At 38.3% G+C, this 23,579-nt stretch overlaps 1 protein-coding gene across 1 annotated transcript in view; it reads left to right on the top strand.

The window, feature by feature from the left end:
- The window catches only part of LOC130707137 (peroxisomal multifunctional enzyme type 2-like), a 75,796-nt gene that overhangs the window by 34,676 nt on the left and 17,541 nt on the right, over positions 1 to 23,579 (top strand). Inside the window, exons 11-14 of the mRNA XM_057540368.1 lie at positions 280 to 387; positions 1,835 to 2,064; positions 4,550 to 4,601; positions 10,754 to 10,825. Coding sequence (XP_057396351.1) covers positions 280 to 387; positions 1,835 to 2,064; positions 4,550 to 4,601; positions 10,754 to 10,825 — 462 coding nt within the window. The remainder of the gene's footprint in view (positions 1 to 279; positions 388 to 1,834; positions 2,065 to 4,549; positions 4,602 to 10,753; positions 10,826 to 23,579) is intronic.

Raw genomic sequence — 23,579 nt, 5'->3', positions numbered from 1 at the left:
TTTTCTACATCTATAACTCTGTTTCTGTTACGTAAATAAGTTCATTTGTACTATTTTTTTTAGATTCCACATATAAGTGATATCATAGATATTTGTCTTTCTCCTTCTGACTTCACTCAGTATGACAATCTCTAGGTCCATCCATGTCACTGCAAATGGCATTATTTCATTCTTTTTTTATGACTGAGTAATATTCTATTGTATATATGTACCACATCTTTATCCATTCGTCTGTTGATGGAAAAAAGCATTATTATTGTTATTTATTCTTTTTTTTAGACTCAATTGGCGGTATAATTGAAGCTCTAAATAAAATAGATTCAGATGGAGGAGTTTCGGCAAATCATACCAGTAATGTGACATCAACAGCTACATCAGGATTTGTAAGTGGAAGAGAAAGCCTAACGCTTTGCCTTCTTTGGAGACTTTTTTCTTTTCTTTCCTTTTTTTCTTTTTTCTTTTCTTTTATGCAAAAAATGCTTTTCCAAGCTATTAGTTTATTGTTAAATAGGAAAGGTGAGTGACCATAAAACTTTATAGAACATGTAATGAATGTTTATAAAATTTGAATGAATGTAAAGCTAAAATATTAAATGTAACTTTTACTTTCTCTTCTTCCGTGTAATAAACAAGCGTATGTTTTGTTTTTTGGAGCATTTTTGATAATCGTCCTTCAGTCACTTTCTAACTCTTTAGAAAAGGATATTTAACTTAGTGCCTCTTTTGAGTCATTTCTTTTAAGGAAAAGCATTGACAGATTGTATTTTGGAAATATTTCAACATGGCTGCAAGTAAAAAGTCTCCCATTGTGTCAGAAATTCTAAGAGAGCTGTGGTTATAGCTCTTGTGAAGTTTGCTGATTAGCTATGTCCAGTACTTCTTTTTTTAAAAAAAAATTATAGTGCATAAATAATAAGAAATAAGTCATTTGACACATTCAGTTGTGGTGTTTTGTGACTCAGGGGAGACATAGTGATGAAATAAACAATCTAATTGTAACCCTGAGAATATGATCAGTTTGTAAATGTGATTTTACTTTAGAGTAGGGGTTGGCAAACTTTTTTGGTAAAGGGCCAGATGGTAAATATTTTAGGCTTTATGGACCACGTACTGTTTCTGACACATAATCTTCTTTTTCTTTTTTTAGACCACTCTTAAAAAAATGTAAAAACCATTCTTAATTCTCAGCTGTTGTTTGCTGACTCTTGCTTTAGAATGAAAGTGATCAAAAATTGGACATGATTCTTTTAGAACCTAACATATGCTTCACAAATTAGCTAGGCATGTCATCACTAAATAGAAAAATACAATATCCAATTAGATAAAGGATAGTCCTGGGTAGGAGCTTACGGTAAAATCTAATTATAACCAAAACCATTATGAAGGAGTCTGATTTACAAGCATTAAGCAGTGTTTTGCTCATCTGTTTCTACTGACTTTTATAAAATAGATCTTATAGAGCCATTCATTATCCCTGTTTATAATAAGTTTTTTATTTTTTGTAATTTTGAGTAGCTAACAGTCACTGTATTAATAGGCTTTTCCATCATCAGAGACAGGAAAGTTGAAAATGAGATATACTATCTGTTAACAAGAAGCGGGCAAGAAAAAAGTACTTATTTGTAAATGAAGTCTTTTTCCATACATTATAATTGATTTTATTTAAAAAATATAGTGAAACAATTATGATACCCTATCAGATTTAGTAAAATGACATTCTATTCACAAAGCTAAGTATGTAGCAGTTAATAGTTTTGAAAAGTCAGAAATGTAAAGATTTGACAAGAATATCAGTGAAAAAAATAACTTTCTACAATTGTTCCATAGGCTGGAGCTATTGGCCATAAACTTCCTCCATTTTCTTCTTCTTATACGGAACTGGACACTATTATGTATGCCCTTGGAGTGGGAGCATCTCTCAAGGAACCGAAAGATTTGAAATTTATTTATGAAGGGAGTTCTGATTTCTCCTGTTTGCCTACCTTCGGAGTTATTCTAGCTCAGAAATCTATAATGGGTGGAGGATTAGCAGAGATTCCTGGGCTCTCAGTCAACTTGGCAAAGGTATGCATAATAAGAAACCTTTATTTTGCTCTTCTTCTCTTTCTTTAAATATGATTGGTAAATGTCACATGCTGTGTGTGTGTGTGTGTGTGTGTGTGTGTGTGTGTGTGGTGTCTTAATACAATAGTTTATAGTGGTTGATTCAAGGATAAAGATTTAGCATGTCTTTTGATTTTTCTTAAAAAGAAAAAAAGGGTAGAGAGTTGAAAAGGCAAGCAAAAAGAAGACAACAATAATTATGTACAGTCCATAACCCTGGCATAATGTTATTAATTCTCTCTCTGCCATTACATGCTATTTGACCAAGGGTAAATAACTTCTCTAAGCTTCAGTTTCCTTATCTATAAAGTGGGTATGATAATCCTCACCTGACGATAGTGATGAAGGAGCAAGAGTGAAGAATATTTGAAGCAAAGAGAACAGGTGTAAAAGGCCCCGAGGCAGGTGCATACTTACCTTGTTTTTGGAACAGCAAGGGGGTTGATACAGCTATAGAATGAGCAAGGGGGCAGTGGTAGGAGAAGAGGGCCTTGTAGTCATCGTAAGAATTTCACCTCATACTCTGATTAACATGGGAGGCCATCTGTAGTGCTTTGAACTGAGGAATGGTATGATCTGGCTATGTTCACTCACAGGCTCATTTTTGCTCCTCTGTGGAGAATAGATTTATGGGAGCCAAGCATGGAAGCAGGGAAACCAGTTTGGAGTTGATTATGGTAATTCCAGCACTAGTCTGGATATGCATGGAAAGAAAGAGGAGTCAAGGAGGAAGGTTTTTGGTCTGGTTAACTGGGATGATATATATGCATATATACCCATATATTTAGAATTAATTATGTACAATGTATTTAACATGTATAGTAGTTACATATGATATATTACTATGTATAATAAAATAGATATATACAGTTACTTTAAGGTGGGGATGATCAGGAGTTGGTTTTGGACAGATTTGAGATGCCTAGTACACATTCAAGTGGAGGTATACAGTGGGCAGTTAAATATGTGAGTTTAGAGTTTGCGGGGGAGGCCCTACTGGGATTCGTAGCATTTAAGTGAGATTTAAAGACATGAGGCTGGGTGAAATCACCCATGTGTGAATGTAAGTAGAGAAAAGCCTGAGTTTGGTGAGAGGTGAGAGGTGGAAGAGATGAGGAGGAGTGAGCAAGAGAGACTGGGAAGGAGTGGCTGGTGAGGTATGAGGCGTATCAGGAGAGTGTGGTATTTGAGAAGCAAAGTGAATAAATGGTTTCAAGAAGGGAGGAGCAAACAATTGTGAGAAGGCTTTGGGGTTATTTTATTTCTTGAAGTGAGGGTCAGGCCATGAGTCCAGTTGATAACTGTTGAATCGTAGACTTTTGAACTGATTTCTGTGATTTTGACTGATTGGAGAACCCATTTACTGGAGGATCGATTAGCTTATTGCTGCTCTGAGTCTATGAGAATCTACGGTTATTTTATTAAAGTATTCGATGAAGTTGGAAGGGAGGCAAGGAATAGATGCCAGGCAGTTTGTTGTTTTAGTCACTCTCCCATGGTATTTGTTGCATACAGTTCTTCTGTTTGGGTAATGTCAGTACAAACAATTAAAGTAAATGTTTCAGAATTCTTCCTCAGAGTTGGAAGGAGTTGGAAATCATGAATAGTGTTCAAAATCTGTCACTGGGGATGATAGCCGTCTTGGGATTTGAATCCCAGTCTTCCTAACCTTGAGCTTCCAGGTCGTATGATAGTGAGGCAGTCCTTCATTTGTCCTCCCATCACTACCCTCACCCCTTTTCTTTTTCCCTTCTGGGTTCTGAGGAAGACTGGGAATTAAACTGTCCCATAGCAGTTGAGTGTGGTCATTCGGATATATGGGTCAGGTTTTGTTTTTACTGTCCTATTGTATTCCTACATATATTTTTATATTCTTGCTTTGATACATTGAAGTTAAGTGGCTCTGATGTTGCACGGGGTCTTTAGTATTTACTCTTACACTAAGGAAATGTTGACATTGGCAGTGCTTTTACTTGAATGTGGTTGTAAGATTTATATTAATGTTTTGGTTGTGTCATTTGTATTTGGCAGGTGTGACCTGAAATTACTTTACTAGTACTGACCTATTTGTTCATTTTTATTCAATAGATATTTATTGGATACCTGCTATGTTCCAGGCGCAGTGACGAGCACTGGAAATGCGCCTAGTTTAGTGTCTCCATTGGCAAATAATCCACAGTTATCAGTCAACAAAAATTTATGAATGTCAAGAAAGAACACAAATGTATCTTTTCTATTCTAGAGAGCTGACAGTCTTTAGATTGGGGGACTGATTATTTCTGAATCATATAATTAAGAAGTGGGAGCCAAATTGAGACAGATAGTTTGGGGGAAGTAGTCGCGTGAACGTGTGGACAGTGAAATGCCACTTGTGATTAGCGGTATCCACAGAAGAAGCTGTGGAAAAAGAAAGTCTACTAATAAAATTTTGCCTGCCCTAATGTAGGTTCTTCTTGGGGAGCAGTACTTGGAGTTATATAAACCACTTCCCAGAGCAGGTGAGTTCTTGATCGTTTTATTTTCTGACTAACCTTCCAAACTGTGTCAATGTGTTAAACTGGCATAGAGCAACCTAAATAAACTATATTATAAGTTATTCATGTGCATGTCAGCCATTAGAGTAGATTGATGTTAACTAGTACCTATTTTGGTTGCCTTAAACTTTGTCCTATTTGAATAGTCTTATTTAATAAATTACTTCAAAATACTAAACATCTGGTCAACAATTGAAAGGAGCATATTCTGTGTGTGTCCTAAACTTAGTGATTGTGTATAATCAGTTATGATTCCCATGAATATGATTCTTCACTCTTTTCTCAGGTATTTGTGTTGGTACTGTTTTTCATAACGTAAACAATGTTAAAAGATACAGAATGTCTTGTAATTAACTTTTTTCTATTTTCTTTTAGAGTAAGTAAAACCAAGGCTGTCTTAATAATCAGTTTATTTTTCTCAATAGTATCTTACTTGTTCAGTAAATCTTCTCTATCTTTTCACTTTACTTTGATATGTTTGTTTTATGTTGCTACTCTGATGTCAGAATATTAATTATATACTGACCATGTAAGGTGGTAAAATAAAAAAAAAGTCTTTTTCATTTCACATTATATAATGTAGAGGTCAGCAAATAGCTAGAATTGTACTTTAATTTTTTTTGAGATTTTAATTTAAAAAAAATTTGTATTGCTTAATGCTGAATAATTCTGTTTCAGTGTTAGTGTTACTTGTTTCTGGTTGTTTTTGTAGTTCTTCGCTGTTTTTTTCTTCTTCTTTTAGTTTTTTCCTTTGTGGTTTCATGCTTTTCTTTTGCTTGTGTTCCTTTCTCTTTTGTTTTTGAGTATCTGTTGTAGACTTTTGATTTGTGGTTACCATGGGGCTCATAGATGTTGATCTATGACTGTGTTTAGTTGTTTTAAACCAGGTAGTCCCTTAAGTTCAAACACATTTTAAAAGCTCTACATTTTTTACTCAGTTCCCCCATACTTTGTGTTTTTGTTTTTTTTTTTTAATTAATTAATTTTTATGGCTGTGTTGGGTCTTCGTTTCTGTGCAAGGGCTTTCTCTAGTTGTGGCAAGCGGGGGCCACTCTTCATCGCGGTGTGCAGGCCTCTCACTATTGCGGCCTCTCTTGTTGTGGAGCACAGGCTCCAGACGCGCAGGCTCAGTAATTGTGGCTCACGGGCCCAGCTGCTCCACGGCATGTGGGATCTTCCCAGACCAGGGCTCGAACCCGTGTCCCCTGCATTGGCAGGCAGATTCTCAACCACTGCGCCACCAGGGAAGCCCCCATACTTTGTGTTTTTGATGTCATAGTTTACATCTTCATGTTTATCCCTTTAGTGATTATTGTAGTTATACTTGATTTTACAATTTTTTTTGTTTTAGTCTTTGTACTAGCTTATTTAAGTGGTTGAGCCTCAGCCTTCCCTATATATTTGCCTTTACTAATGGGATTTTTTCTTTTCTATAGATACTTAATTCTTGTTATAGCTTTTTCTTTTCCACTTAGAGAAGACCCTTTAACATTTCTTTTAGGGTTGCTTTAGTATTGATGCTTATCCTAGAAGTTCTTTATCTCCCCTTCAATTCTGAAGGATAATCTTGCTGGGCAGAGTATCCTAAGTTGTAGGTTTTTCCCTTTCAGCACTTTAAATATACCATGCCACTCCCTTCTGGCCTGCAAAGTTTCTGCAGAACAATCAGCTGATAGCCTTATGGGCATTCCCTTGTATATGCTCTTTGTTTTTCTTTTGCTGCCTCTAGAATTCTCTCTTTAAGTTTTGCCATTTTTATTATGATATGTCTTGGTGCGGGTCTGTTTGGATTCATCTTGTTTGGGACCCTCTGTGTTTCCTGTACCTGGCTATCTGTTTCCTTCTTCAGACTTTGGAAATTTTCAGCCATAATTTTCATTAAATATATTTTTACCCCCTTCTCCCTTTCTTCTCCTTCTGGGACCCCTATAATGGAAAGTTGGTATGCATGATGTTACCCCAAAGATCCTTTAAAATGTTCTCATCTTTTTTCTTTTTGCTGTTCTGATTGGGTGATTTCCATTTTCTATCTTCCAGATCACTTATGTGTTCTTCTGTATCACCTAGTGTGCTGTTAATTCCTTTTAGTGTGTTTTTCTTTTCAGTTGTTGTATTCTTCAGTTCTGATTGGTTCTTTTTAGAATTTTCTAGCTCCTTGTTAAAACTCTCACTGTATTCAGCTATTCTTTTCCATAATTCAGTTAGCATTCTTATTACTAATGCTTTGAATTCTTTATCTGGTAAATTGTTTATTTCTATTTCATTAGTTGTTTTTTTCAGGAGTTTTCTCTTGCTCTTTCAGTGGAAACAGATTCCTCTGTCTTTTCATTTTGCTTATCTATTTCTTTATCTATTGAAATTTGGTGAAATAGTTACCTATGGTGGTCTTGAAGGGGTGTTCTTTTGTGGGCATGTCCCTATACAGTCTGCATGTGCCCAGTGGCATTGATGGGAGAGCTGGATTTGATGTGAGCACAACTTATGTCTTTTCTCAAGGTGTGCTGGCAGCTGTCATCTTGGTAGGGGGTGGGGCTGGAGATGGAGGGGTAGGGCCAAGCCAGATGTTAGGTAGAGCTTCCCCTCTGCTTCGTGGCTGTTACCCCACTATTTGGTGCGGGGGCAGGTCCCAAGTTGCTGGAGCAGAAGCCCTGAGGGTCAGGTCTGAGCTGGCTAAGTTTCCTTTAAGTGTGTGCTTCCCCCCCCTCCCAGCACTGGCACCCTTACTCCAGAGGGGAGCAGTGGTGGAGCAAGAGGGGCGGGTGTGGAGCATGGTGACGGTCAGTGACGGTCGGAGCATGGTTTTGTTTTGTTTGTTTGTTTGTTTTAACATCTTTATTGGAGTATAATTGCTTTACAATGGTGTGTTAGTTTCTGCTTTATAACAAAGTGAATCAGTTATACATATACATATGTTCCCATATCTCTTCCCTCTTGCATCTCCCTCCCTCCCACCCTCCCTATCCCACCTCTCTAGGTGGTCACAAAACACAGAGCTGATCTCCCTGTGCTATGCGGTTACTTCCCACTAGCTATGTATTTTACGTTTGGTAGTGTATATATGTCCATGCCACTCTCACTTTGTCACATCTTACCCTTCCCCCTCCCCATATCCTCAAGTCCATTCTCTAGTAGGTCTGTGTCTTTATTCCCGTCTTGCCACTAGGTTCTTCATGACCCTTTTTTTTTTCCCCCTTAGATTCCATATATATGTGTTAGCATACAGTATTTGTTTTTCTCTTTCTGACTTACTTCACTCTGTATGACAGACTCTAACTCCATCCACCTCACTACAAATAACTCCATTTCGTTTCTTTTTATGGCTGAGTAATACTCCCGGAGCATGGGTTTCGTTTGGCATGGCCACCATCAGAGATCTGGGGCCCCTGTGCAGCCACCAGTAATGGCTGCCCCCTCGCTGCTCAGTTGCCATGTAGAGTTTGAACCTCCTCAGTGTCTCATGGCTGAGCATTTTCCTCAATCATGGCAGCCCAGAGTGTGAAGCTGCGACACGAGGCACATGGTGCTGGCGTGTTCTCTCAGCTCAGGCTGGGGACCAGGGCAGTCGTAGGAAACCAGTCAGCTACCCAAGTGGTTTCAGTCTGCCCTCTCTGCCCTGCCTCGGGGGCACGTAAGTGTTCACCTGCTCCCGGAGTCCAGGCTTCCCACAGCCCTCCTGTTAATCCCACTGGCCCTCCAACCAGCCAAGGGGACTCGTGTTCCCCTTGTTGGACACCAGGGCTGGGGCACCCAATGTGTGACTTGAACTGCTCACTCCCCAGGGAAGGTCTCTTCCCGTGTAATCTCCTTTTTCCTCCGAGTCCCCTCTCAGGGACACAGGTCCTGACCTGATCGCTTTTCTTCCCTTTCTACCAAATTACCGATGGGTCTTTCTTATAGTCTTGGTTGTACAGGTCTTTCTGTTAGTCTGCACTTAGTTTTCGGTGAGAATTGTTCCACATGTAGATGTATTTTTGATGTGTTTGTTGGTGGGGAGGTGAGTTCCGTGTCCTCCTGCTCCACCGTCTCAGTTTGAGTCTTCAGTTTAGTGTTACAGCCTAAGTTTTCACACAGCCCTTTTTTTAATCTGAGGCAGTGTGCAGTGTGTGGTCAGGTGAAGAAGTCTGGCTTTTATTTTAAAGACAATAGATAACCACTGAAGGACTGAAAGGAGAGAATTATATGATCAAACATGGATTTTAGAAAGCATCAACTCTGGCTCATGTTTGTAATGCTTGGATTTTAAGGGAATGAGATAGAGAGAAGGAGATTTTCTAAGAGACTGTTGTAATAATCTAGGTTAGAGACCGTGGTTGATTGAATAGGATTGTGGGCATGGGGATGGATATAAGTGGAGAAATTATAGAGATATGTAGGGAGTGGACTTGGTGTTTGATTGGATGTGGAGTTGATCACCTGAGGAGATCATCAGCAATTTGACAATTATTTTTTGATTACTTCCTAACTTCTAGGCTTTCTGCTAGGGTTGTGAATAAATGGAGAATGGAAACAAATCTGGACTCTGCCCTCATGGAGCATGTAACCTAGTTGGTGGGGAGGGCAGCCAGTAATCAAAAAGCCACACAAATAAATGTACACTTGCAACTATATGTGATGAACATTACAGATGAAACATACGTGATACCATTAGAACTTAAAATAGAAGGATTTGGCATAATCAGGTTGGTAATCAGGTTGACTTTGGGAAAAAAATAACTTCAGACGTAATAGGAGAGCATGTTTTAAAGTTGGTCAGAGTGGACATGCAGGTACCTAGTTAGAAGTCTGTTGTGGTAGTTCAAATGAAATGATGGTAGCTTAGGCTAAGGTGGTGGTGGAGAGATGGAGAGAAGTGGGAGAAGCAGAGAGAGATTTAGGAGGTGAAAGTGACAGCAATCTAGTTATCCTTGGCGTTTCTTTTACCATCTTTCACACCCAGGCGGGTACCAAGTTCTTTGATTCTCTCCCTTCAATACATTTAGAATCCTATTTCTGTCCCCCTCACTTTGACCACCATCATCTCTAACTTTCTAAGTGTTCTCTCTGCCTCCATTCTTTTTTTTTTTTTTTTTTAAAGAGATTGGAGTTTATTTATTTATTTATTTTTGGCTGTGTTGGGTCTTCGTTTCTGTGCGAGGGCTTTCTCTAGTTGCGGCGAGCGGGGGCCACTCTTCATCGCGGTGCGCGGGCCTCTCACTATCGCGGCCTCTCTTGTTGCAGAGTACAGGCTGCAGACGCGCAGGCTCAGTAATTGCGGCTCACGGGCCCAGCTGCTCCGCGGCATGTGGGATCTTCCCAGACCAGGGCTCGAACCCGTGTCCCCTGCATTAGCAGGCAGATTCTCAACCACTGCGCCACCAGGGAAGCCCGCTGCCTCCATTCTTGCTCCCTTCAGGTCTGCTCATCTCACTGCAGCCAGAATATTATTTCCAAAATGCAAGTGTATTTGTCACTTCCCTGTTAAAAACCCCAGATGGCTGTTCATAGACTTCAGGATGAAGTCAGAAACTTTTCATATAATCTAGCTTCTCCCAGTCTCTGCATACTCCAGTCTTGCCACATACTTAGACACTATTTTATGAGGCAGGGGTCATGCTGAAGTTTCTGGCTTGGCAGTTGGGTGGATAGTACCATTCATTCGTATAGGGAACAAAAGAGAAAAACAGGTTGGAGAAAAAGATTATGAGTTCACTCCCAAATAATTGTTAATCCATCAAGACATTACCAGTTAAATAATGGAACAGTCCCTAAAAGAACAGAGTAGTTAGAAAGAAACACTGTCTAACTGAAGCCCATAGAGTAGAGATTTGAGAAGGAATGGGGTAGCTGGTGTTGGCTGTATGCTTAACAAGTGTTCATTGAATGATTGAAAATTGTTACTTTTTACAACCTAATGTATCAGAATTATTGATGTTTCAAATTTGGTGACTCAGGTATTCTGATTGCTTTTAATGTTTATGATTCAACATTATATTGAAAATTATTCTAAATCATGATTTTTTAGTTTTACTGAACTTACAGTGGAAGTTATGTTAATTTCTCTCATGTCTTCATATAACTTATGGTCTTTAAAACAGTCTCCTTATTTATTTATTTATTATTTTACTTTCCATTTTTAGGAAAATTAAAATGTGAAGCAATTGTTGCTGACGTCCTGGATAAAGGATCCGGTTTAATAATGCTTATGGATGGTAACTCATTTCTAGTTCTTATAATAATATTGTTAGATTCATAGGCTTTGTATGTAACATAATACTTTATCACAGAAGTTGATTAATAAGTTTCTATTTATCTTCCAATTGTGAGAAAGCAAGATTAGTGTTCTAAAAATTCATAAGCTTTTTTAGAAAATACGGGAGGAGGGGGTGGAGTAGATTGGGGTAGAGGTCCAGAGAGTGGGACATTTCAGGGGATTTGTAACAACATAACCAAAGCACAGAGGTGAGAAATGTGGCTGGTATAGCAAACATAGAGGAGAATTATGCTTCCTAGAGTATGTTTTTTGGCAGGAATGAATACATAGACTGCCCTCAGTTGATAATTAGGCTACGTTGTAGATACTCTTTTCTGTGTTAGCTCTTTGGAACTTCAAACGTATTTGACCCCTGAATCATTCTTATAAATGGTAGTTAGGTTCTTAACCTTGCACATTCAAACCTATTGAACTTATAATGGGGTTTAAACACCATAACCACATTTTATTTGCAGTGGAAAAAAAGATGATAGTAGTTTAATGAATGTTGAAATACTAGTAACTATACATAAGCCAAAGATACATTGCTTAGAATTTATTTGTTTTAAAGTTTAAGAACAATAGAAATAGATAAACATTATAAAAAATTTTGGAAATAGCAGTGGAAAGTTTTTGTCTGGTATTTGGAATATAGGCTTTATCATTTTTGTTCTAAATACATAGGAGGTTATACTGAATATATTGTTTTGGAACTTGCCTTGTTTTTACTTAATAATATATTGAGAACATTTTTAATGCTCTTAAATATTTTTCTACTACATTGTTTTTGTTAACTCATAGTTTACAAGGTAAACTATGTATTTCATCATAGACACATAGAACATGTGTCTGTTCTCTCTCTTTCCCTCTTCCTCCTTACCCCTCTTCTTTCTTTTTTAAGGTTTTGGTATTTTCTTACCACTCCAAATATTGGCTAACATTTGGCTGGAACTCTCCTGGTTTTCTTTTAGTCTTCTCACCATTCTACCAAACGTCTACCACAAAAAAGTTGTGCAGTAACCTTAGCTTTAATTTTTACTATTCTTTCTTGATCTACTCCATTTATTTAGCTATAGCTTGGTAATGGGTAATAATGTATTAGAATTTGTAGATAAAATATAGATGAAATTAGATATCCAATTTTCTGTGTAATAAGGATAAAAGTCTTATTTTAAATGCAAATCACCATGACTTCCCTTATTTTTTGTTATAATTATATTTTTCCTTATTATACAATTCAAAATCATATTCCTAGTATTATAGTGCTGGTGATTTAGGTGATGCTCAAACTGTCACCAGGAAAGTAGTCAGTAGAAAGAGGGACAGCTGTCTTTCATTCATTACTTGCTTACTTATTCACTAACTTGCTCAGTCACATCGTTTGTTCATTGATTTACTAATTAATTTAATACATATTTATTAGGTGCCTTTTCTGTCCCAGTTACTATTCTAATTGCTGGGAATATGATGGTGAGCAAAAAAGCCGTGATCCTGCCCTCCTGAAGCTTATACCTTCATTCTCACTTATTTCTTCTTTTACATTCCAGGCTCTATTGAGGACTTCAGCAGAATGTTTGAAAATTTGGGAGTGTGGTTATCTGTATTTTATTTTAATTTTTTAATTTTATTGAATTATTGAATTTTAGTGGATTTACAATGTTGTGTTAAATTCTGCTGTACAGCAAAGTGATTTAGTTATACATATATACATTCTTTTTCATATTCTTTTCCATTATGGCTTATCACAGGATATTGAATATAGTTCCCTGTGCAATACAGTAGGACCTTGTTGTTTATCCATCCTATATATAATAGTTTCCATCTGCTAATCCCAAACTCCCAATCCATCCCTCCACCACCTTCCCTTCCCCTAGGCAACCACAAATCTGTTCTCTATATATCTGAGTCCGTTTCTGTTTCGTAGATATGTTCATTTGTGTCATATTTTAGATTCCACATATAAGTGATATCATATGGTATGTGTCTGTCTCTTTCTGACTTCTCTTGGTATGATAATCTCTAGGTGCATCCATGTTGCTGCAAATGGCATTATTTCAGTCTTTTTTATGGCTGAGTAATGTTCCAGTGTGTGTGTGTTTGTGTATCACATCTTCTTTATCCGTTCATCTGTTGATGGACTTTTAGGTTGTTTCCATGTCTTGGCTATTGTAAATAGTGTTGCTATGAACATAGGGGTGCATGCATCTTTTTGAATTATAGTTTTGTCTGGATATATGCCTAGGAGTGGGATTGCTGGATCATATGGCAATTCTATTTTTCGTTTTTTGAGGAACCTCCATACTGTTTTCCATAGTGGCTGCACCAATTTACATTCCTACCAACAGTGTACAAGGGTTCCCTTTTCTCCACATCCTCTCCAGCATTTATTATTTGTAGACTTTTTGATGATGGCCATTCTGACTGGTGTGAAGTGATACCTCGTTGTAGTTTTGATTTGCATTTCTCTAATAACTAGTGATGTTGAGCATCTTTTCATGTGCTTATTGGCCATCTGTATTTCTTCTTTGAAGAGCTGTCTATTTAGGTCTTTTGCCCATTTCTCGATTGGGTTGTTGTTTTTTTGTTGTTGAGTTGTATGAGCTGTTTGTATATTTTGGAAATTAAGCCCTTGTCGGTCACATCATTTGCAAATATTTTCTCACAGTCTGTAGGTTGTCTTTTCATTTTGTTTATGGTTTCCTTTGCTGTGCAAAAGCTTGTAAGTTTGATTAGGTCCCATTTGTTTATTTTTGCTTTTATCATAAGTGGAGTTTTTATCATAAATGGATGTTGAATTTTGTCAAGTGCTTTTCTGCGTCTATTGAGATGATCATATGATTTTTATCCATACATTTTGTTAATGTTTGGTGTGTGACATTGACTGATTTGCAGATGTTGAACCATCCTTGGATCCCTGGGATAAATGCCACTCGATCATGGTTATAATCCTTTTATGTATTGTTGAATTTGGTTTGCTGATATTTTGTTGAGGATTTTTGCATCTGTGTTCATCAGTGATATTGGCCTGTAATTTCCCTGTGCCATTCTTGTCTGGTTTTGGTATCAGGGTAATATTGGCCTTGTAGAATGAGTTTGGAAAAGTTTCCTCCTCTTCTAATTTTGGAAGAGTTTGAGAAGGATTGGTATTAATTCTTCTTTGAATGTTTGGTAGAATTCACTTGTGATGCTGTCTGGTCCTGGACTTTTGTTTGTTGGGAGATTACTAATTCAGTCTCCTTACCAGTAATTAGTCTGTTCAGGTTTTCTATTTCTTCATTATTCAGTCTTGGGACATTGTGCATTTCTAGGAATTTATTCATTTCTTCTAGGTTATCTTATTTATTGGTGGTATTCATAGTAGTCTCTTGTGATCCTTTTAATTTCTGTGATATCAATTGTAACATTTCCCCTTTCATTTCAGATTTTATTTGTTTGTGTTTTCTCTCTTTTTTTCTTGGTCAATCTAGGTAAAGGTTTGTCAATTTAGTTTGTCTTTTTAAAGAACCAGCTCTTAGTTTCATTGATCGTTTCTATAGTTTTTTTAGTCTCTGTTTCCTTTATCTCTGCTCTAACATTTGCTATTTTCTCTCTTCTACTAACTTTGGGCTTCATTTGTCTTCTTTTTCTAGTTCCTCGAGGTGTGAAATTATGTTGTTTGAGACTTTTCTTGTTTCTTAAGATAGGCATTTATTTCTATGAATGCCCCTTTAAGAACTGCTTTTACTGCATCACATAAATTTAATTTAGGGTGATTCATTGTTATGCCAGTTGAATTTTAACAAACCAAATGGCAGTCTTTTTTTTTTTTTTTTTTTTTAATGAAGTCCCTGATCCTAAACCTCAAAGACTACAACTATAACTACTTTGGTGCAGATTTTTTCAGATGTTTTTCTAGGTGAACACACACATACACACAAACATAATTTCTCTCTCTCTCTCTTTTTAAAATTTATTTATTTTTATTTATTTATTTTTTTATGGCTGTGTTGAGTCTTCGTTTCTGTGCGAGGGCTTTCTCTAGTTGTGGCAAGTGGGGGCCACTCTTCATCGTGGTGCGCGGGCCTCTCACTGTCGCGGCCTCTCTTGTTGCTGAGCACAGGCTTCAGACGCGCAGGCTCAGTAATTGTGGCTCACGGGCCCAGTTGCTCCGCGGCATGTGGGATCTTCCCAGACCAGGGCTCAAACCCGTGTCCCCTGCATTGGCAGGCAGATTCTTAACCACTGCGCCACCAGGGAAGCCCCCAAATGGCAGTCTTTTAATGTTTGTCTTTTATAATTGTGCTTGAACAGCTTAGTGTCCTTCCAAATAGAAATAGCATAGTAAAGTTAATCAAATGCCACTACATATTAATGAATGAAATTGTTGAATATATACCCTAGATGCTTAAAGCATATTAAGAAAGTGACCTTTTAATTACCTTATTAACCCACCTCTGTCAATCTTAATGGTCAGAGAGCTACTGGTATCCAGACTTAGTAGCTTCTTATTAGTCCTCATGCTCCTTAACCTTTTTGTAATATTTAATATTACACCATGTTGTGTACCATCATGCTGAGTGCACCATCCTTTTTAATTCTTTATTTCCCTTTTATTCTTCGGTGAGAAATATTTTACCTTCTTAAATGAACCTATGAGTTAATCTCCCTGACTTCTGCTTGTCTCTTTGGTAATTTCCTCTGTCTACCTGTCTTTTCAGAATTTTTGATTGAGGTTTCAGCCTTCTCCACTTTTTGGTAGGTGTTTTCTTCCTGGGTGATTTCATTTACTGCCTTATCTTCAACCATCACCTGAGTATTCATAACTCTGAGTCTGTTATCTTCAACTCTGATCTTGCCATATCATATAACAATTCCATAGTTCCACCCACAGTGCCAAATGGTTACTAGACTGTTGTCATATATAGTTGACCCTTGAACAATGTGGGTTTGAACTGCATGGCTCTACCTATACTTGGGCTTTTTTTCAATAAATGCATACTACAGTACTATACCATTTGTATAGTTGGTTAAATCCACAGATATGGAAATACAGATATGGAGGGCTGAGGGCCGACTGTAAAGTTATGTACGAGTTTTCAAATGCATGCAGGGTTGGTGCCCTTAACCCCCTTATTCCCATTGTTCAAGGGTCAAGTGTAGTTACTGCAGATACATGTTCAAAATAAACCTGTGATCTTCCTCTCCACTCCTAAATGTGCATCTTTTCTTATTTTGTCTTAGTTAAGAACATCACCTTTTGCTGAGTTAAACTAAGAAACCAGAGTTATCCTTGACTTTTCTCTTCCTCACACCCCATATCCAGTCCTTCACCAACTCTTACCACTTCTATTTCCTGAATATTTAAGGATTTTACTCTATGCTCCTCCTACCCAAGTACTTGTACCCTAGTACCTCACACTTGATAGCTCATTTTAGTGGCTTTCCGACTGCTTTCCAGTCTTTCATTACCACCCTCTTGCCACCCACTTCCCTGCAGCCTCCAGAGGTTAACACATCTGAACATGTGACTTCCCAACTTAGAAACCTGCGATGATTCCTACTTGGTCATCTTACTGTCAGACTGTTCAGCATGGTTCAAGTTTGCATCATTTGGGATTCTTTCAGTGGCAAGTAATAAAACCAATTCAAATTGGCATAAAACTTTTTCATATAACGGAAAAAAGTCTAGATGGGTAGGACTGGCTATGAAGGGAAATCATTGAATGAGTCAGTGTTGTCCAGGCCATCTCTCTGCCCGCTTTATCCACAGGCTCCATGTGGTAACCACCCTGGCAGCTCCAAGTTATTCTCATTGTGGTCACAAGATGGCAGCCAAGAGGTACAGCCTCATAGTCGCATCTCAAATCAAGCAGCAGAAGAGAGACCACTGGGTTCTCCCAAAAGCCCCAGTGAAGACCTTATCTGGTCTCAGTAGCTGTTATTGATTATAAGCCAATCCCTGAACTCATCACTGTAGCTAGAGATTGTGGGTATGCTGATTGGCCTGCATCTATACATGTAGCAAAGGATAGTGTGTTGGGGAGCCCCAAGACTTTCCCCAGATTTGGTGATTTGTCAGGAGGCCCACAGAACTCACCATATAGTCATACTTATGACTTATGAATTTGATTTATTATATCAAAATATACAAAGCAAAATCAGAAAAGGGGAAAGCATGCATGAATAAGTCCAGAGGAAATCAGGTAAAAGCTTCCAAGAGTTCTTTCCCTGTGGAGTCATCCAGGACATGCTTAATTTTCCCAGCATCAAATCATGACGGCATGTGAAATGTCTACCAAGACTCAGCGTCTGAGGTTTTCATCAGGAGACTAGTCACGTAGGCGTCTTCTGCCAGAGTGCATACCAAAATTCCAGACTTCTAAAAGGAAAGCGGGTATTTAGCATCAACCACATTGTTTGTGCAGTTTGTGCACAGGGAACCACTCTTCTCAGTGAGGGAACGTTGGGAAACTTCTCAAAATTTTAAGTTCCCAGATGTCAGCGAAGGGCCAGCCTTGCAGGCGAACCTTTCTAAGGACAGCAGCCTCAGGCCTGACACGGTAACTCTTCTGCACTGATAGGATCAGCCCCAGCCAGACCACAAGGCCTGAGGGTGAATCAGCGATGACACCAGAGGAAGTTTAGAGCATGGGGTGCCACATCTCAGAAGTCTACCCTAAGGTTCCTTTGCCTTTTCACCTCGTCACCTGGCAAACTCCTCTGTATCCTTCAGCCTCCCCAGCGTGGTCCCTGTGCGAAGCTATTCGTAACCCACGCTAGTAGAACAGCCTCTGTTTGCTGCTCGCAGGACTCTGTGTGTGTATTTTAAAGCAAACCATCTGAGAAAGCCGAATTGTATGTTGGAGAGAAATAGATTTGAATAATAATCTATTTAATAAGAATACTACCCCAACATTAACTTTATCCTTGAAGTCAATGACTATTGCAGCAAAACTAAACGATAATCCAATGCCGTGGAGAAATTCTGAAGTTGAGAAACCTCAAAAGCTGAAAGTTAAGGAAGGTGATTTTCTGAAGAGCAGAAGGTTTTAGGTCAGTGTGGACTAAGCTATTTAAGGGGGGAGAGGAAAGACAATAACCCATTCAAAAACCCATAAGTAGGCAAAATAGAAAAACTGCAAGTGTCCACTAAAAATCTAGATTTATATTACATGTGTCTGCAGTATATTGGCTGAAGTTGCCTGGTAAGTGACATCTAGCTATCAGGGTTATCGTAGCTTAAAAAATAAAAAGATATCTGAGGAGGTGAAATGTTGAGGCACTAAAATTCAAAATTTGCTCATGGGACAGCTGTTGATGGCCTCATGGAGAATCCGTCTTTTAGACAGTTCGGTTGCATAACTTTTGAGTCCACAGCTGATAAGAGTCAGAAAACAGAAGTAGAAAACGCCGTGAGTTGGGGCAGTGTTGGCCAGGGGAAGTTTTTGAAGGCAGCATGGAAGAAGACATAAAATTATGTCTAAAAAGTATCACTTCAAGTGAGTTTTATGTGAAGGGAGATTGAACAGCTCTGTCTTCCTTAGTGTCTTTTGAAGTTACAAGCATGTCAGTAAAGAACAACGATGGGTTAAATCAGCTGTCAGCAAACATTTTCTGTAAAGGGCTAGAGAGTAGTATTCTAGGCTTTGTAGGCCACATATGGTCTCTGTAGCATCTTCTTTTTTTAAAAACAGCTTTGTAAAAAAAGGTAAAAACCTGTCCAAAAACAGGCCAGGGTTGCGGGGGGCGGGGGGAGCGGTGGATATGGCCTTCAGGCATAGGTGCTGAGAGTGCCAGTTTAGAAAACAAAATATTGAACCGTCACCTTTATTTGCTTTGAACAATTATGAAAATATGAATTCATATGAATTATGGAAGTGTGAAAGGCCCTCTCCCACTCCCGCACCCAGGCAGGTAAAACCACACGGCACACGCACTGGCTGTGCCCCCACCAGCCACACGCTGCACTCCCTGTGTCGGCGAGTGGCACCAGCATCTACCCAGTTTTCCAAACCAGCAACTCCAGTATCCCCTTGATCTTCCCTTTTCATCTCCATCAACATTCACGAACCACTACCCTCTATTTAAACATTACTGTTTTAGACATTTCAATTCTTCTGAACTGTTTTCTTAGACAAAGCTTTTAGGGGTAGGATTATTGGGTCAAAGGGTAAGAGCAGCTTGTGACAGTCCTATACAGCCAAGAGGTTTCATTTGTGCTTATCCCACTTTGGGAGGTGAGGAAAGGAGAGCAAACATGTCAGCATGTTTATGAATGGCGAGTTCTGTCATAAAAAACAAAAGTCTTATACAAAAAGCCTTATACAAGTCAATGCCTGTGGACTGCAACAGTCCCTTAGTTCCTAATGTGACTAAATCTTGTATCACCAAGCAAGAGAAAGCAATTGAAGCAATATGACTTAGACCTCTGATTCAAATGAGGTGTCTGTGGAAGTAAAGTGGGCAGGAAGTGCGTACTGCTGTGTGCAGATGCTGGGCCAGGAGGAGCAGGGCCCTGCATCTGATTAGGAACCCGTCATCATCAGAAGATACAGTCCTGTTCACAGACTGTATCATAAGAAGGTGGGTAGTACTGTGTGTTTCAGCGATCTGACTCTTTTGCCTTTTTGAATAATCAACTGAAGTTGGGGTTCCGTGGCAACCAAGCCTCAGTCCAGAGTGAGCCATCACTTTGGCCCATGTCCCAAGGGAGGACACCTGGGCAGTAAGAGTATTTCACCTTAGATTTCAGATTGGGAGATTAGAGAGAGGGGCTTTTGGTACCACTACCTTCTGGCCCACTGTCCCCTATAAAAATAGACCTGTCTTCTTTTTCCTCTGCCCAGTAAAGGGTACTCAAGTTTATTGGCCTGTGGAGGTGAGTTAGGACAGATTGGAATAAACCATTTCCCCTCACTCTTCACCTTTCAGCCTAATGTGTGAGCTATTCCAGATATATGGTTTTTGCTACATGTAACCATACTGATTCCCAAATAACAATTTTCAAGCCCACCAATGGATAGTCAGTTAATGACTGTTTATTGAACTCCTAATGTGCACTGGGCATTAAAGATTTAGATGGGAATAAGGAAGAGAGAATATCTGATCTTAAGCAGCTCATTGCATGAGTGAATCCAATTTTACTGTTACTTCTTAATGATTATTATCATTAAAAGGAATTCTTATTCTTTAGCAGATGTTCAGTGGTTTCTCTGGTTTGATTTAAATTGCATTTTAAAATTAATTAGAGAATGAACATTTTTCCATGAGTTGTTTAAGGAGTATGTATTTCTCCACGTGTGAATTGTCAGTTTCTATTCTTTAGAGTTGACAATTGAAAACAAAAAAATTCATTTGACAGATGGCAGTGAAACTCCGAGAAGTTGATGAGTTGTCCCAGGTCATACTGGGAGAGGTGTAAGAGTCAGACCAAGAAACAAACTCACCATCTCCTAGTTTGTGTTTGTTCTACTATGCATTCCAAGCAGTATCTTTAAACATATCTTTCCATCCCTATCTTTTAAGGTAATATGATTTGTCTTAAAATAGACTCCTTAATTAAGGAGATTGGGGATCCGAGAAGCGCTGTGTCTATAAAGCTAGCAGTACTTTTGCTCTGTAACTTTGGAATTATAGAAAATTATCTAACTAAAGGTGAAATAGGAGAAGGCTGGGTATTGTATAATTAATTGGACCAGAGAGGCCAATCTTTGGCATTTTTTATTTCTAATTCTTGCAGAGTTGAAAATATGCTTCTCACTTGTACCTTATACCTTCTTTCTTTATGTATTGAAGTTTCATTCCCTAAGTGCCTTTTTACAAAACCTTAGGGACTCATCTCTTCTGGACCTCCACCCCTCCTCCAATATCCAAACCAATATTCTTTGTATTTTTCTGATAAAATCTTGTAGTTGACAAAGTCAACTTCTTTCTTGAATTAATTAGGCTTATAACTATAACTATTATAAAAGAATAATGCTTAGAGGCCTAAGACATGGTCTATTAACTCCAATTTCCATACAGTAGCTCATCTTTATCTTCTTTGTATATCTAAAAAGTAAAATTATTACTACTGTAAACATATTGAATTGCTGTAGGACTATGACTTTATCACACAGCCATTTAAAAAAAAATCCCAAGTTACAAATCTCCAAAATTAAGTTAATTAAAGTGTTTAGTTGATTTTCATTTCATAAATTCAGTGAAAATTGGCTTAATTGCTTATTCAGTAATTAGACTACAACAGAAAATATTGACATTTCATATTCTTTGTAAAGGCATTGAATTTTGTAAATTGTGTTCACTTTAACTCACCTGAAAATCAGTTCGAGACATAGGAAAGCAAATGAAAACTTCAGAAGTTTTTAAAAATTTACTGTATTGAAGTATAGTTGATTTACAATGTTGTGTTAATTTCTGCTGTATAGCAAAGTGATTCAGTTATTCATATATATACGTTCTTTTTCATATTCTTTCCCATTATGGTTTATCACAGGGTACTGAATATCGTTCCCTGTGCTATACAGTAGGACCTTGTTGTTTATCCATCCCATATATACTAGCTTGCATCTACTAATCTCAAACTCCCAATCCATCCCTCCCCGCCCCACCTTCCCCTTGGCTACCACAAGTCTGTTCTCTATGAAAAACTTCAGAAATTATGATAATCAAATGGGTCTGCTTTCATACTCAATTTCACTTCTATATCTCAAAGATTGAGTTTCATCATGATATTTTATTCTAAGGAGAACGTTAGAAAGTTACCTGATATAATAATGCATTGATTGGTGTAGTTGAAATAAAGAGATTATCTATTGCTAAAATGGATTAACTAACATCACAACTCAGGAACATATGCAGGCAACTAGTAATAGCTCCCTAGTTTTATGAGCCCCCTTACATACTTAGGCTTAATTTTATTCGCTTTCTGACTTGAAACAGCCAATGATAAGGAAGGGAATAGTTGCCCTTGGCTGAAAACTCAAGTCCTTTTGCTGCTGGTAACTTGCATGAAAACTGGGCAAGCATTCTCTAGGCTGGTTTCCTAGTTGTTAAGAGCTTGAACTAGGTCATCACCAGAAGGTCTTCTGGTTTCAAGATTTTAGGAGTCTATAAACATTAAAGTTCCAATCTTCCTTTGAAACCAATTATTTCACTTTATCAAGTAGGAATAATACTGTATATAGATGTCCAATGAAAACCAGTGATGAAAAAAGAGAATTGGCATAGTCAAGATGTCAGCAGTCTTGGTGGAAAGAAGGTGGCGGGGGCCTGGGTTTTTCAGCCTCTTTGGTCACCTTTCATTTAATATTTGATTCAAAGAGTCTCCGTCCTGCTTACAATGCGAACTCCCATGTCCCTACCAACATGTCCAAGTATTCTTGGGGAGGGGAGCAGTGGTTAATAGTTTTTCTAGTCATCTTTTGATATAATTTTCTGACTTCATTGAATTAGCAGTCTCTCATCTCTCCTTATTCAGTTATTCCCTTCTTTTATCATTGCATTGGATCTAAATGCAGAACAGCATTCATTTTTGCTCATATTTTATCCCAAACCATTTACACAAGGTAGTTATGTGTACTAGACCAGGAATGAAGCATTAGGATTAACACAGAGGGTTTACCTCACAGCTTAGCCCAGTAGGCTACTTGTGGAATATACTAGATGCTCTGGTTCTTAGTAGTGCCTTTGCCACTCCCACTGTTGAAAAGCCCCAAATAGGCTGACTCCTCTCACGTCTGCCTTCCTTACCTCCCACGTCTCCATGCTTAATAAAGCCAATATACCTAACAGTTTAGCTCTGTTTCTCAACCAGGCCATTGGAGCTCTTTTCACAGCTAGGGAGGATTTCAGTGTATATGCCTAAACAAAGATAATTCTTTCTCTAAAAGGAATTCTGCCTCTCCCTTACAAATATTTTTTTCCTTTGGGGCAAAGTAGGATGGCAAGTTAGGGAGAAGTGAGTAGGGAAACTTGGAGGCAGCTTGGGAAGAGGATGCTGGGACAGGGAACTAGCATCCCTGAGTTGCCCACCAGCTGCAGGACCCAGTGCCAAGGGTTTTACAAGTATTATCCCAGCTAATCATCACGACAAGCCTACGAAGTAGATAATATCATCATCCCTATTATAAAGACAAGGAGACAGGTTTGGGGAGGTTCAATAACTTGTTCAACAGCATATAGCTAAGTGGCAGATCTGGGATTTGGATACAGGCAATCTTTGTAAATCACTATGAAACACTGCTGCCTTATCCATTATGCCGGCGCCCCACATACATGATTGCATTCTATTCCTGTGAGTTATGTGCAATTTTCATCATTTTTTCCAAAGAGAAAACTTTCCCAAAGTCACAGAGTTAGGATGTAGTGGCGCCAGCAATCAAACCCAGCTCACGTCACTAATCTCCTAAGTCTGTGTGGCATGTTGCCTTGATGGGCTTTCCATTTAAAATATTGATATACCTATACTTTTCCTTGGGTTTAACAAGCAGAATTTATAATGATCCCATTAAAAATTTGCCAGGTTTTATAGTAAACATCACAGAGTTGATGCCTAAGGACATTTATTTTCAAAGTTTACAGTGTGAGCAATAGAAAGAATAGGAGAAAGTGCATCAAAGAAGATTAAAGAAAACACTTTCAGATAGTAAAAATACCATTGGGCAAGAAATACACATACTTAGGATTGTGAGGTATGGGTATTGTTCTAATTTTGGAATTCCAAACCCATGGAT

This window comes from Balaenoptera acutorostrata, chromosome 2 (assembly GCF_949987535.1).
Source record: "Balaenoptera acutorostrata chromosome 2, mBalAcu1.1, whole genome shotgun sequence".
Classification (NCBI taxonomy): domain Eukaryota; kingdom Metazoa; phylum Chordata; class Mammalia; order Artiodactyla; family Balaenopteridae; genus Balaenoptera; species Balaenoptera acutorostrata.
Note: the sequence above shows the minus strand (reverse complement) of the source record. Positions and strands in the feature narration are given on the sequence as shown.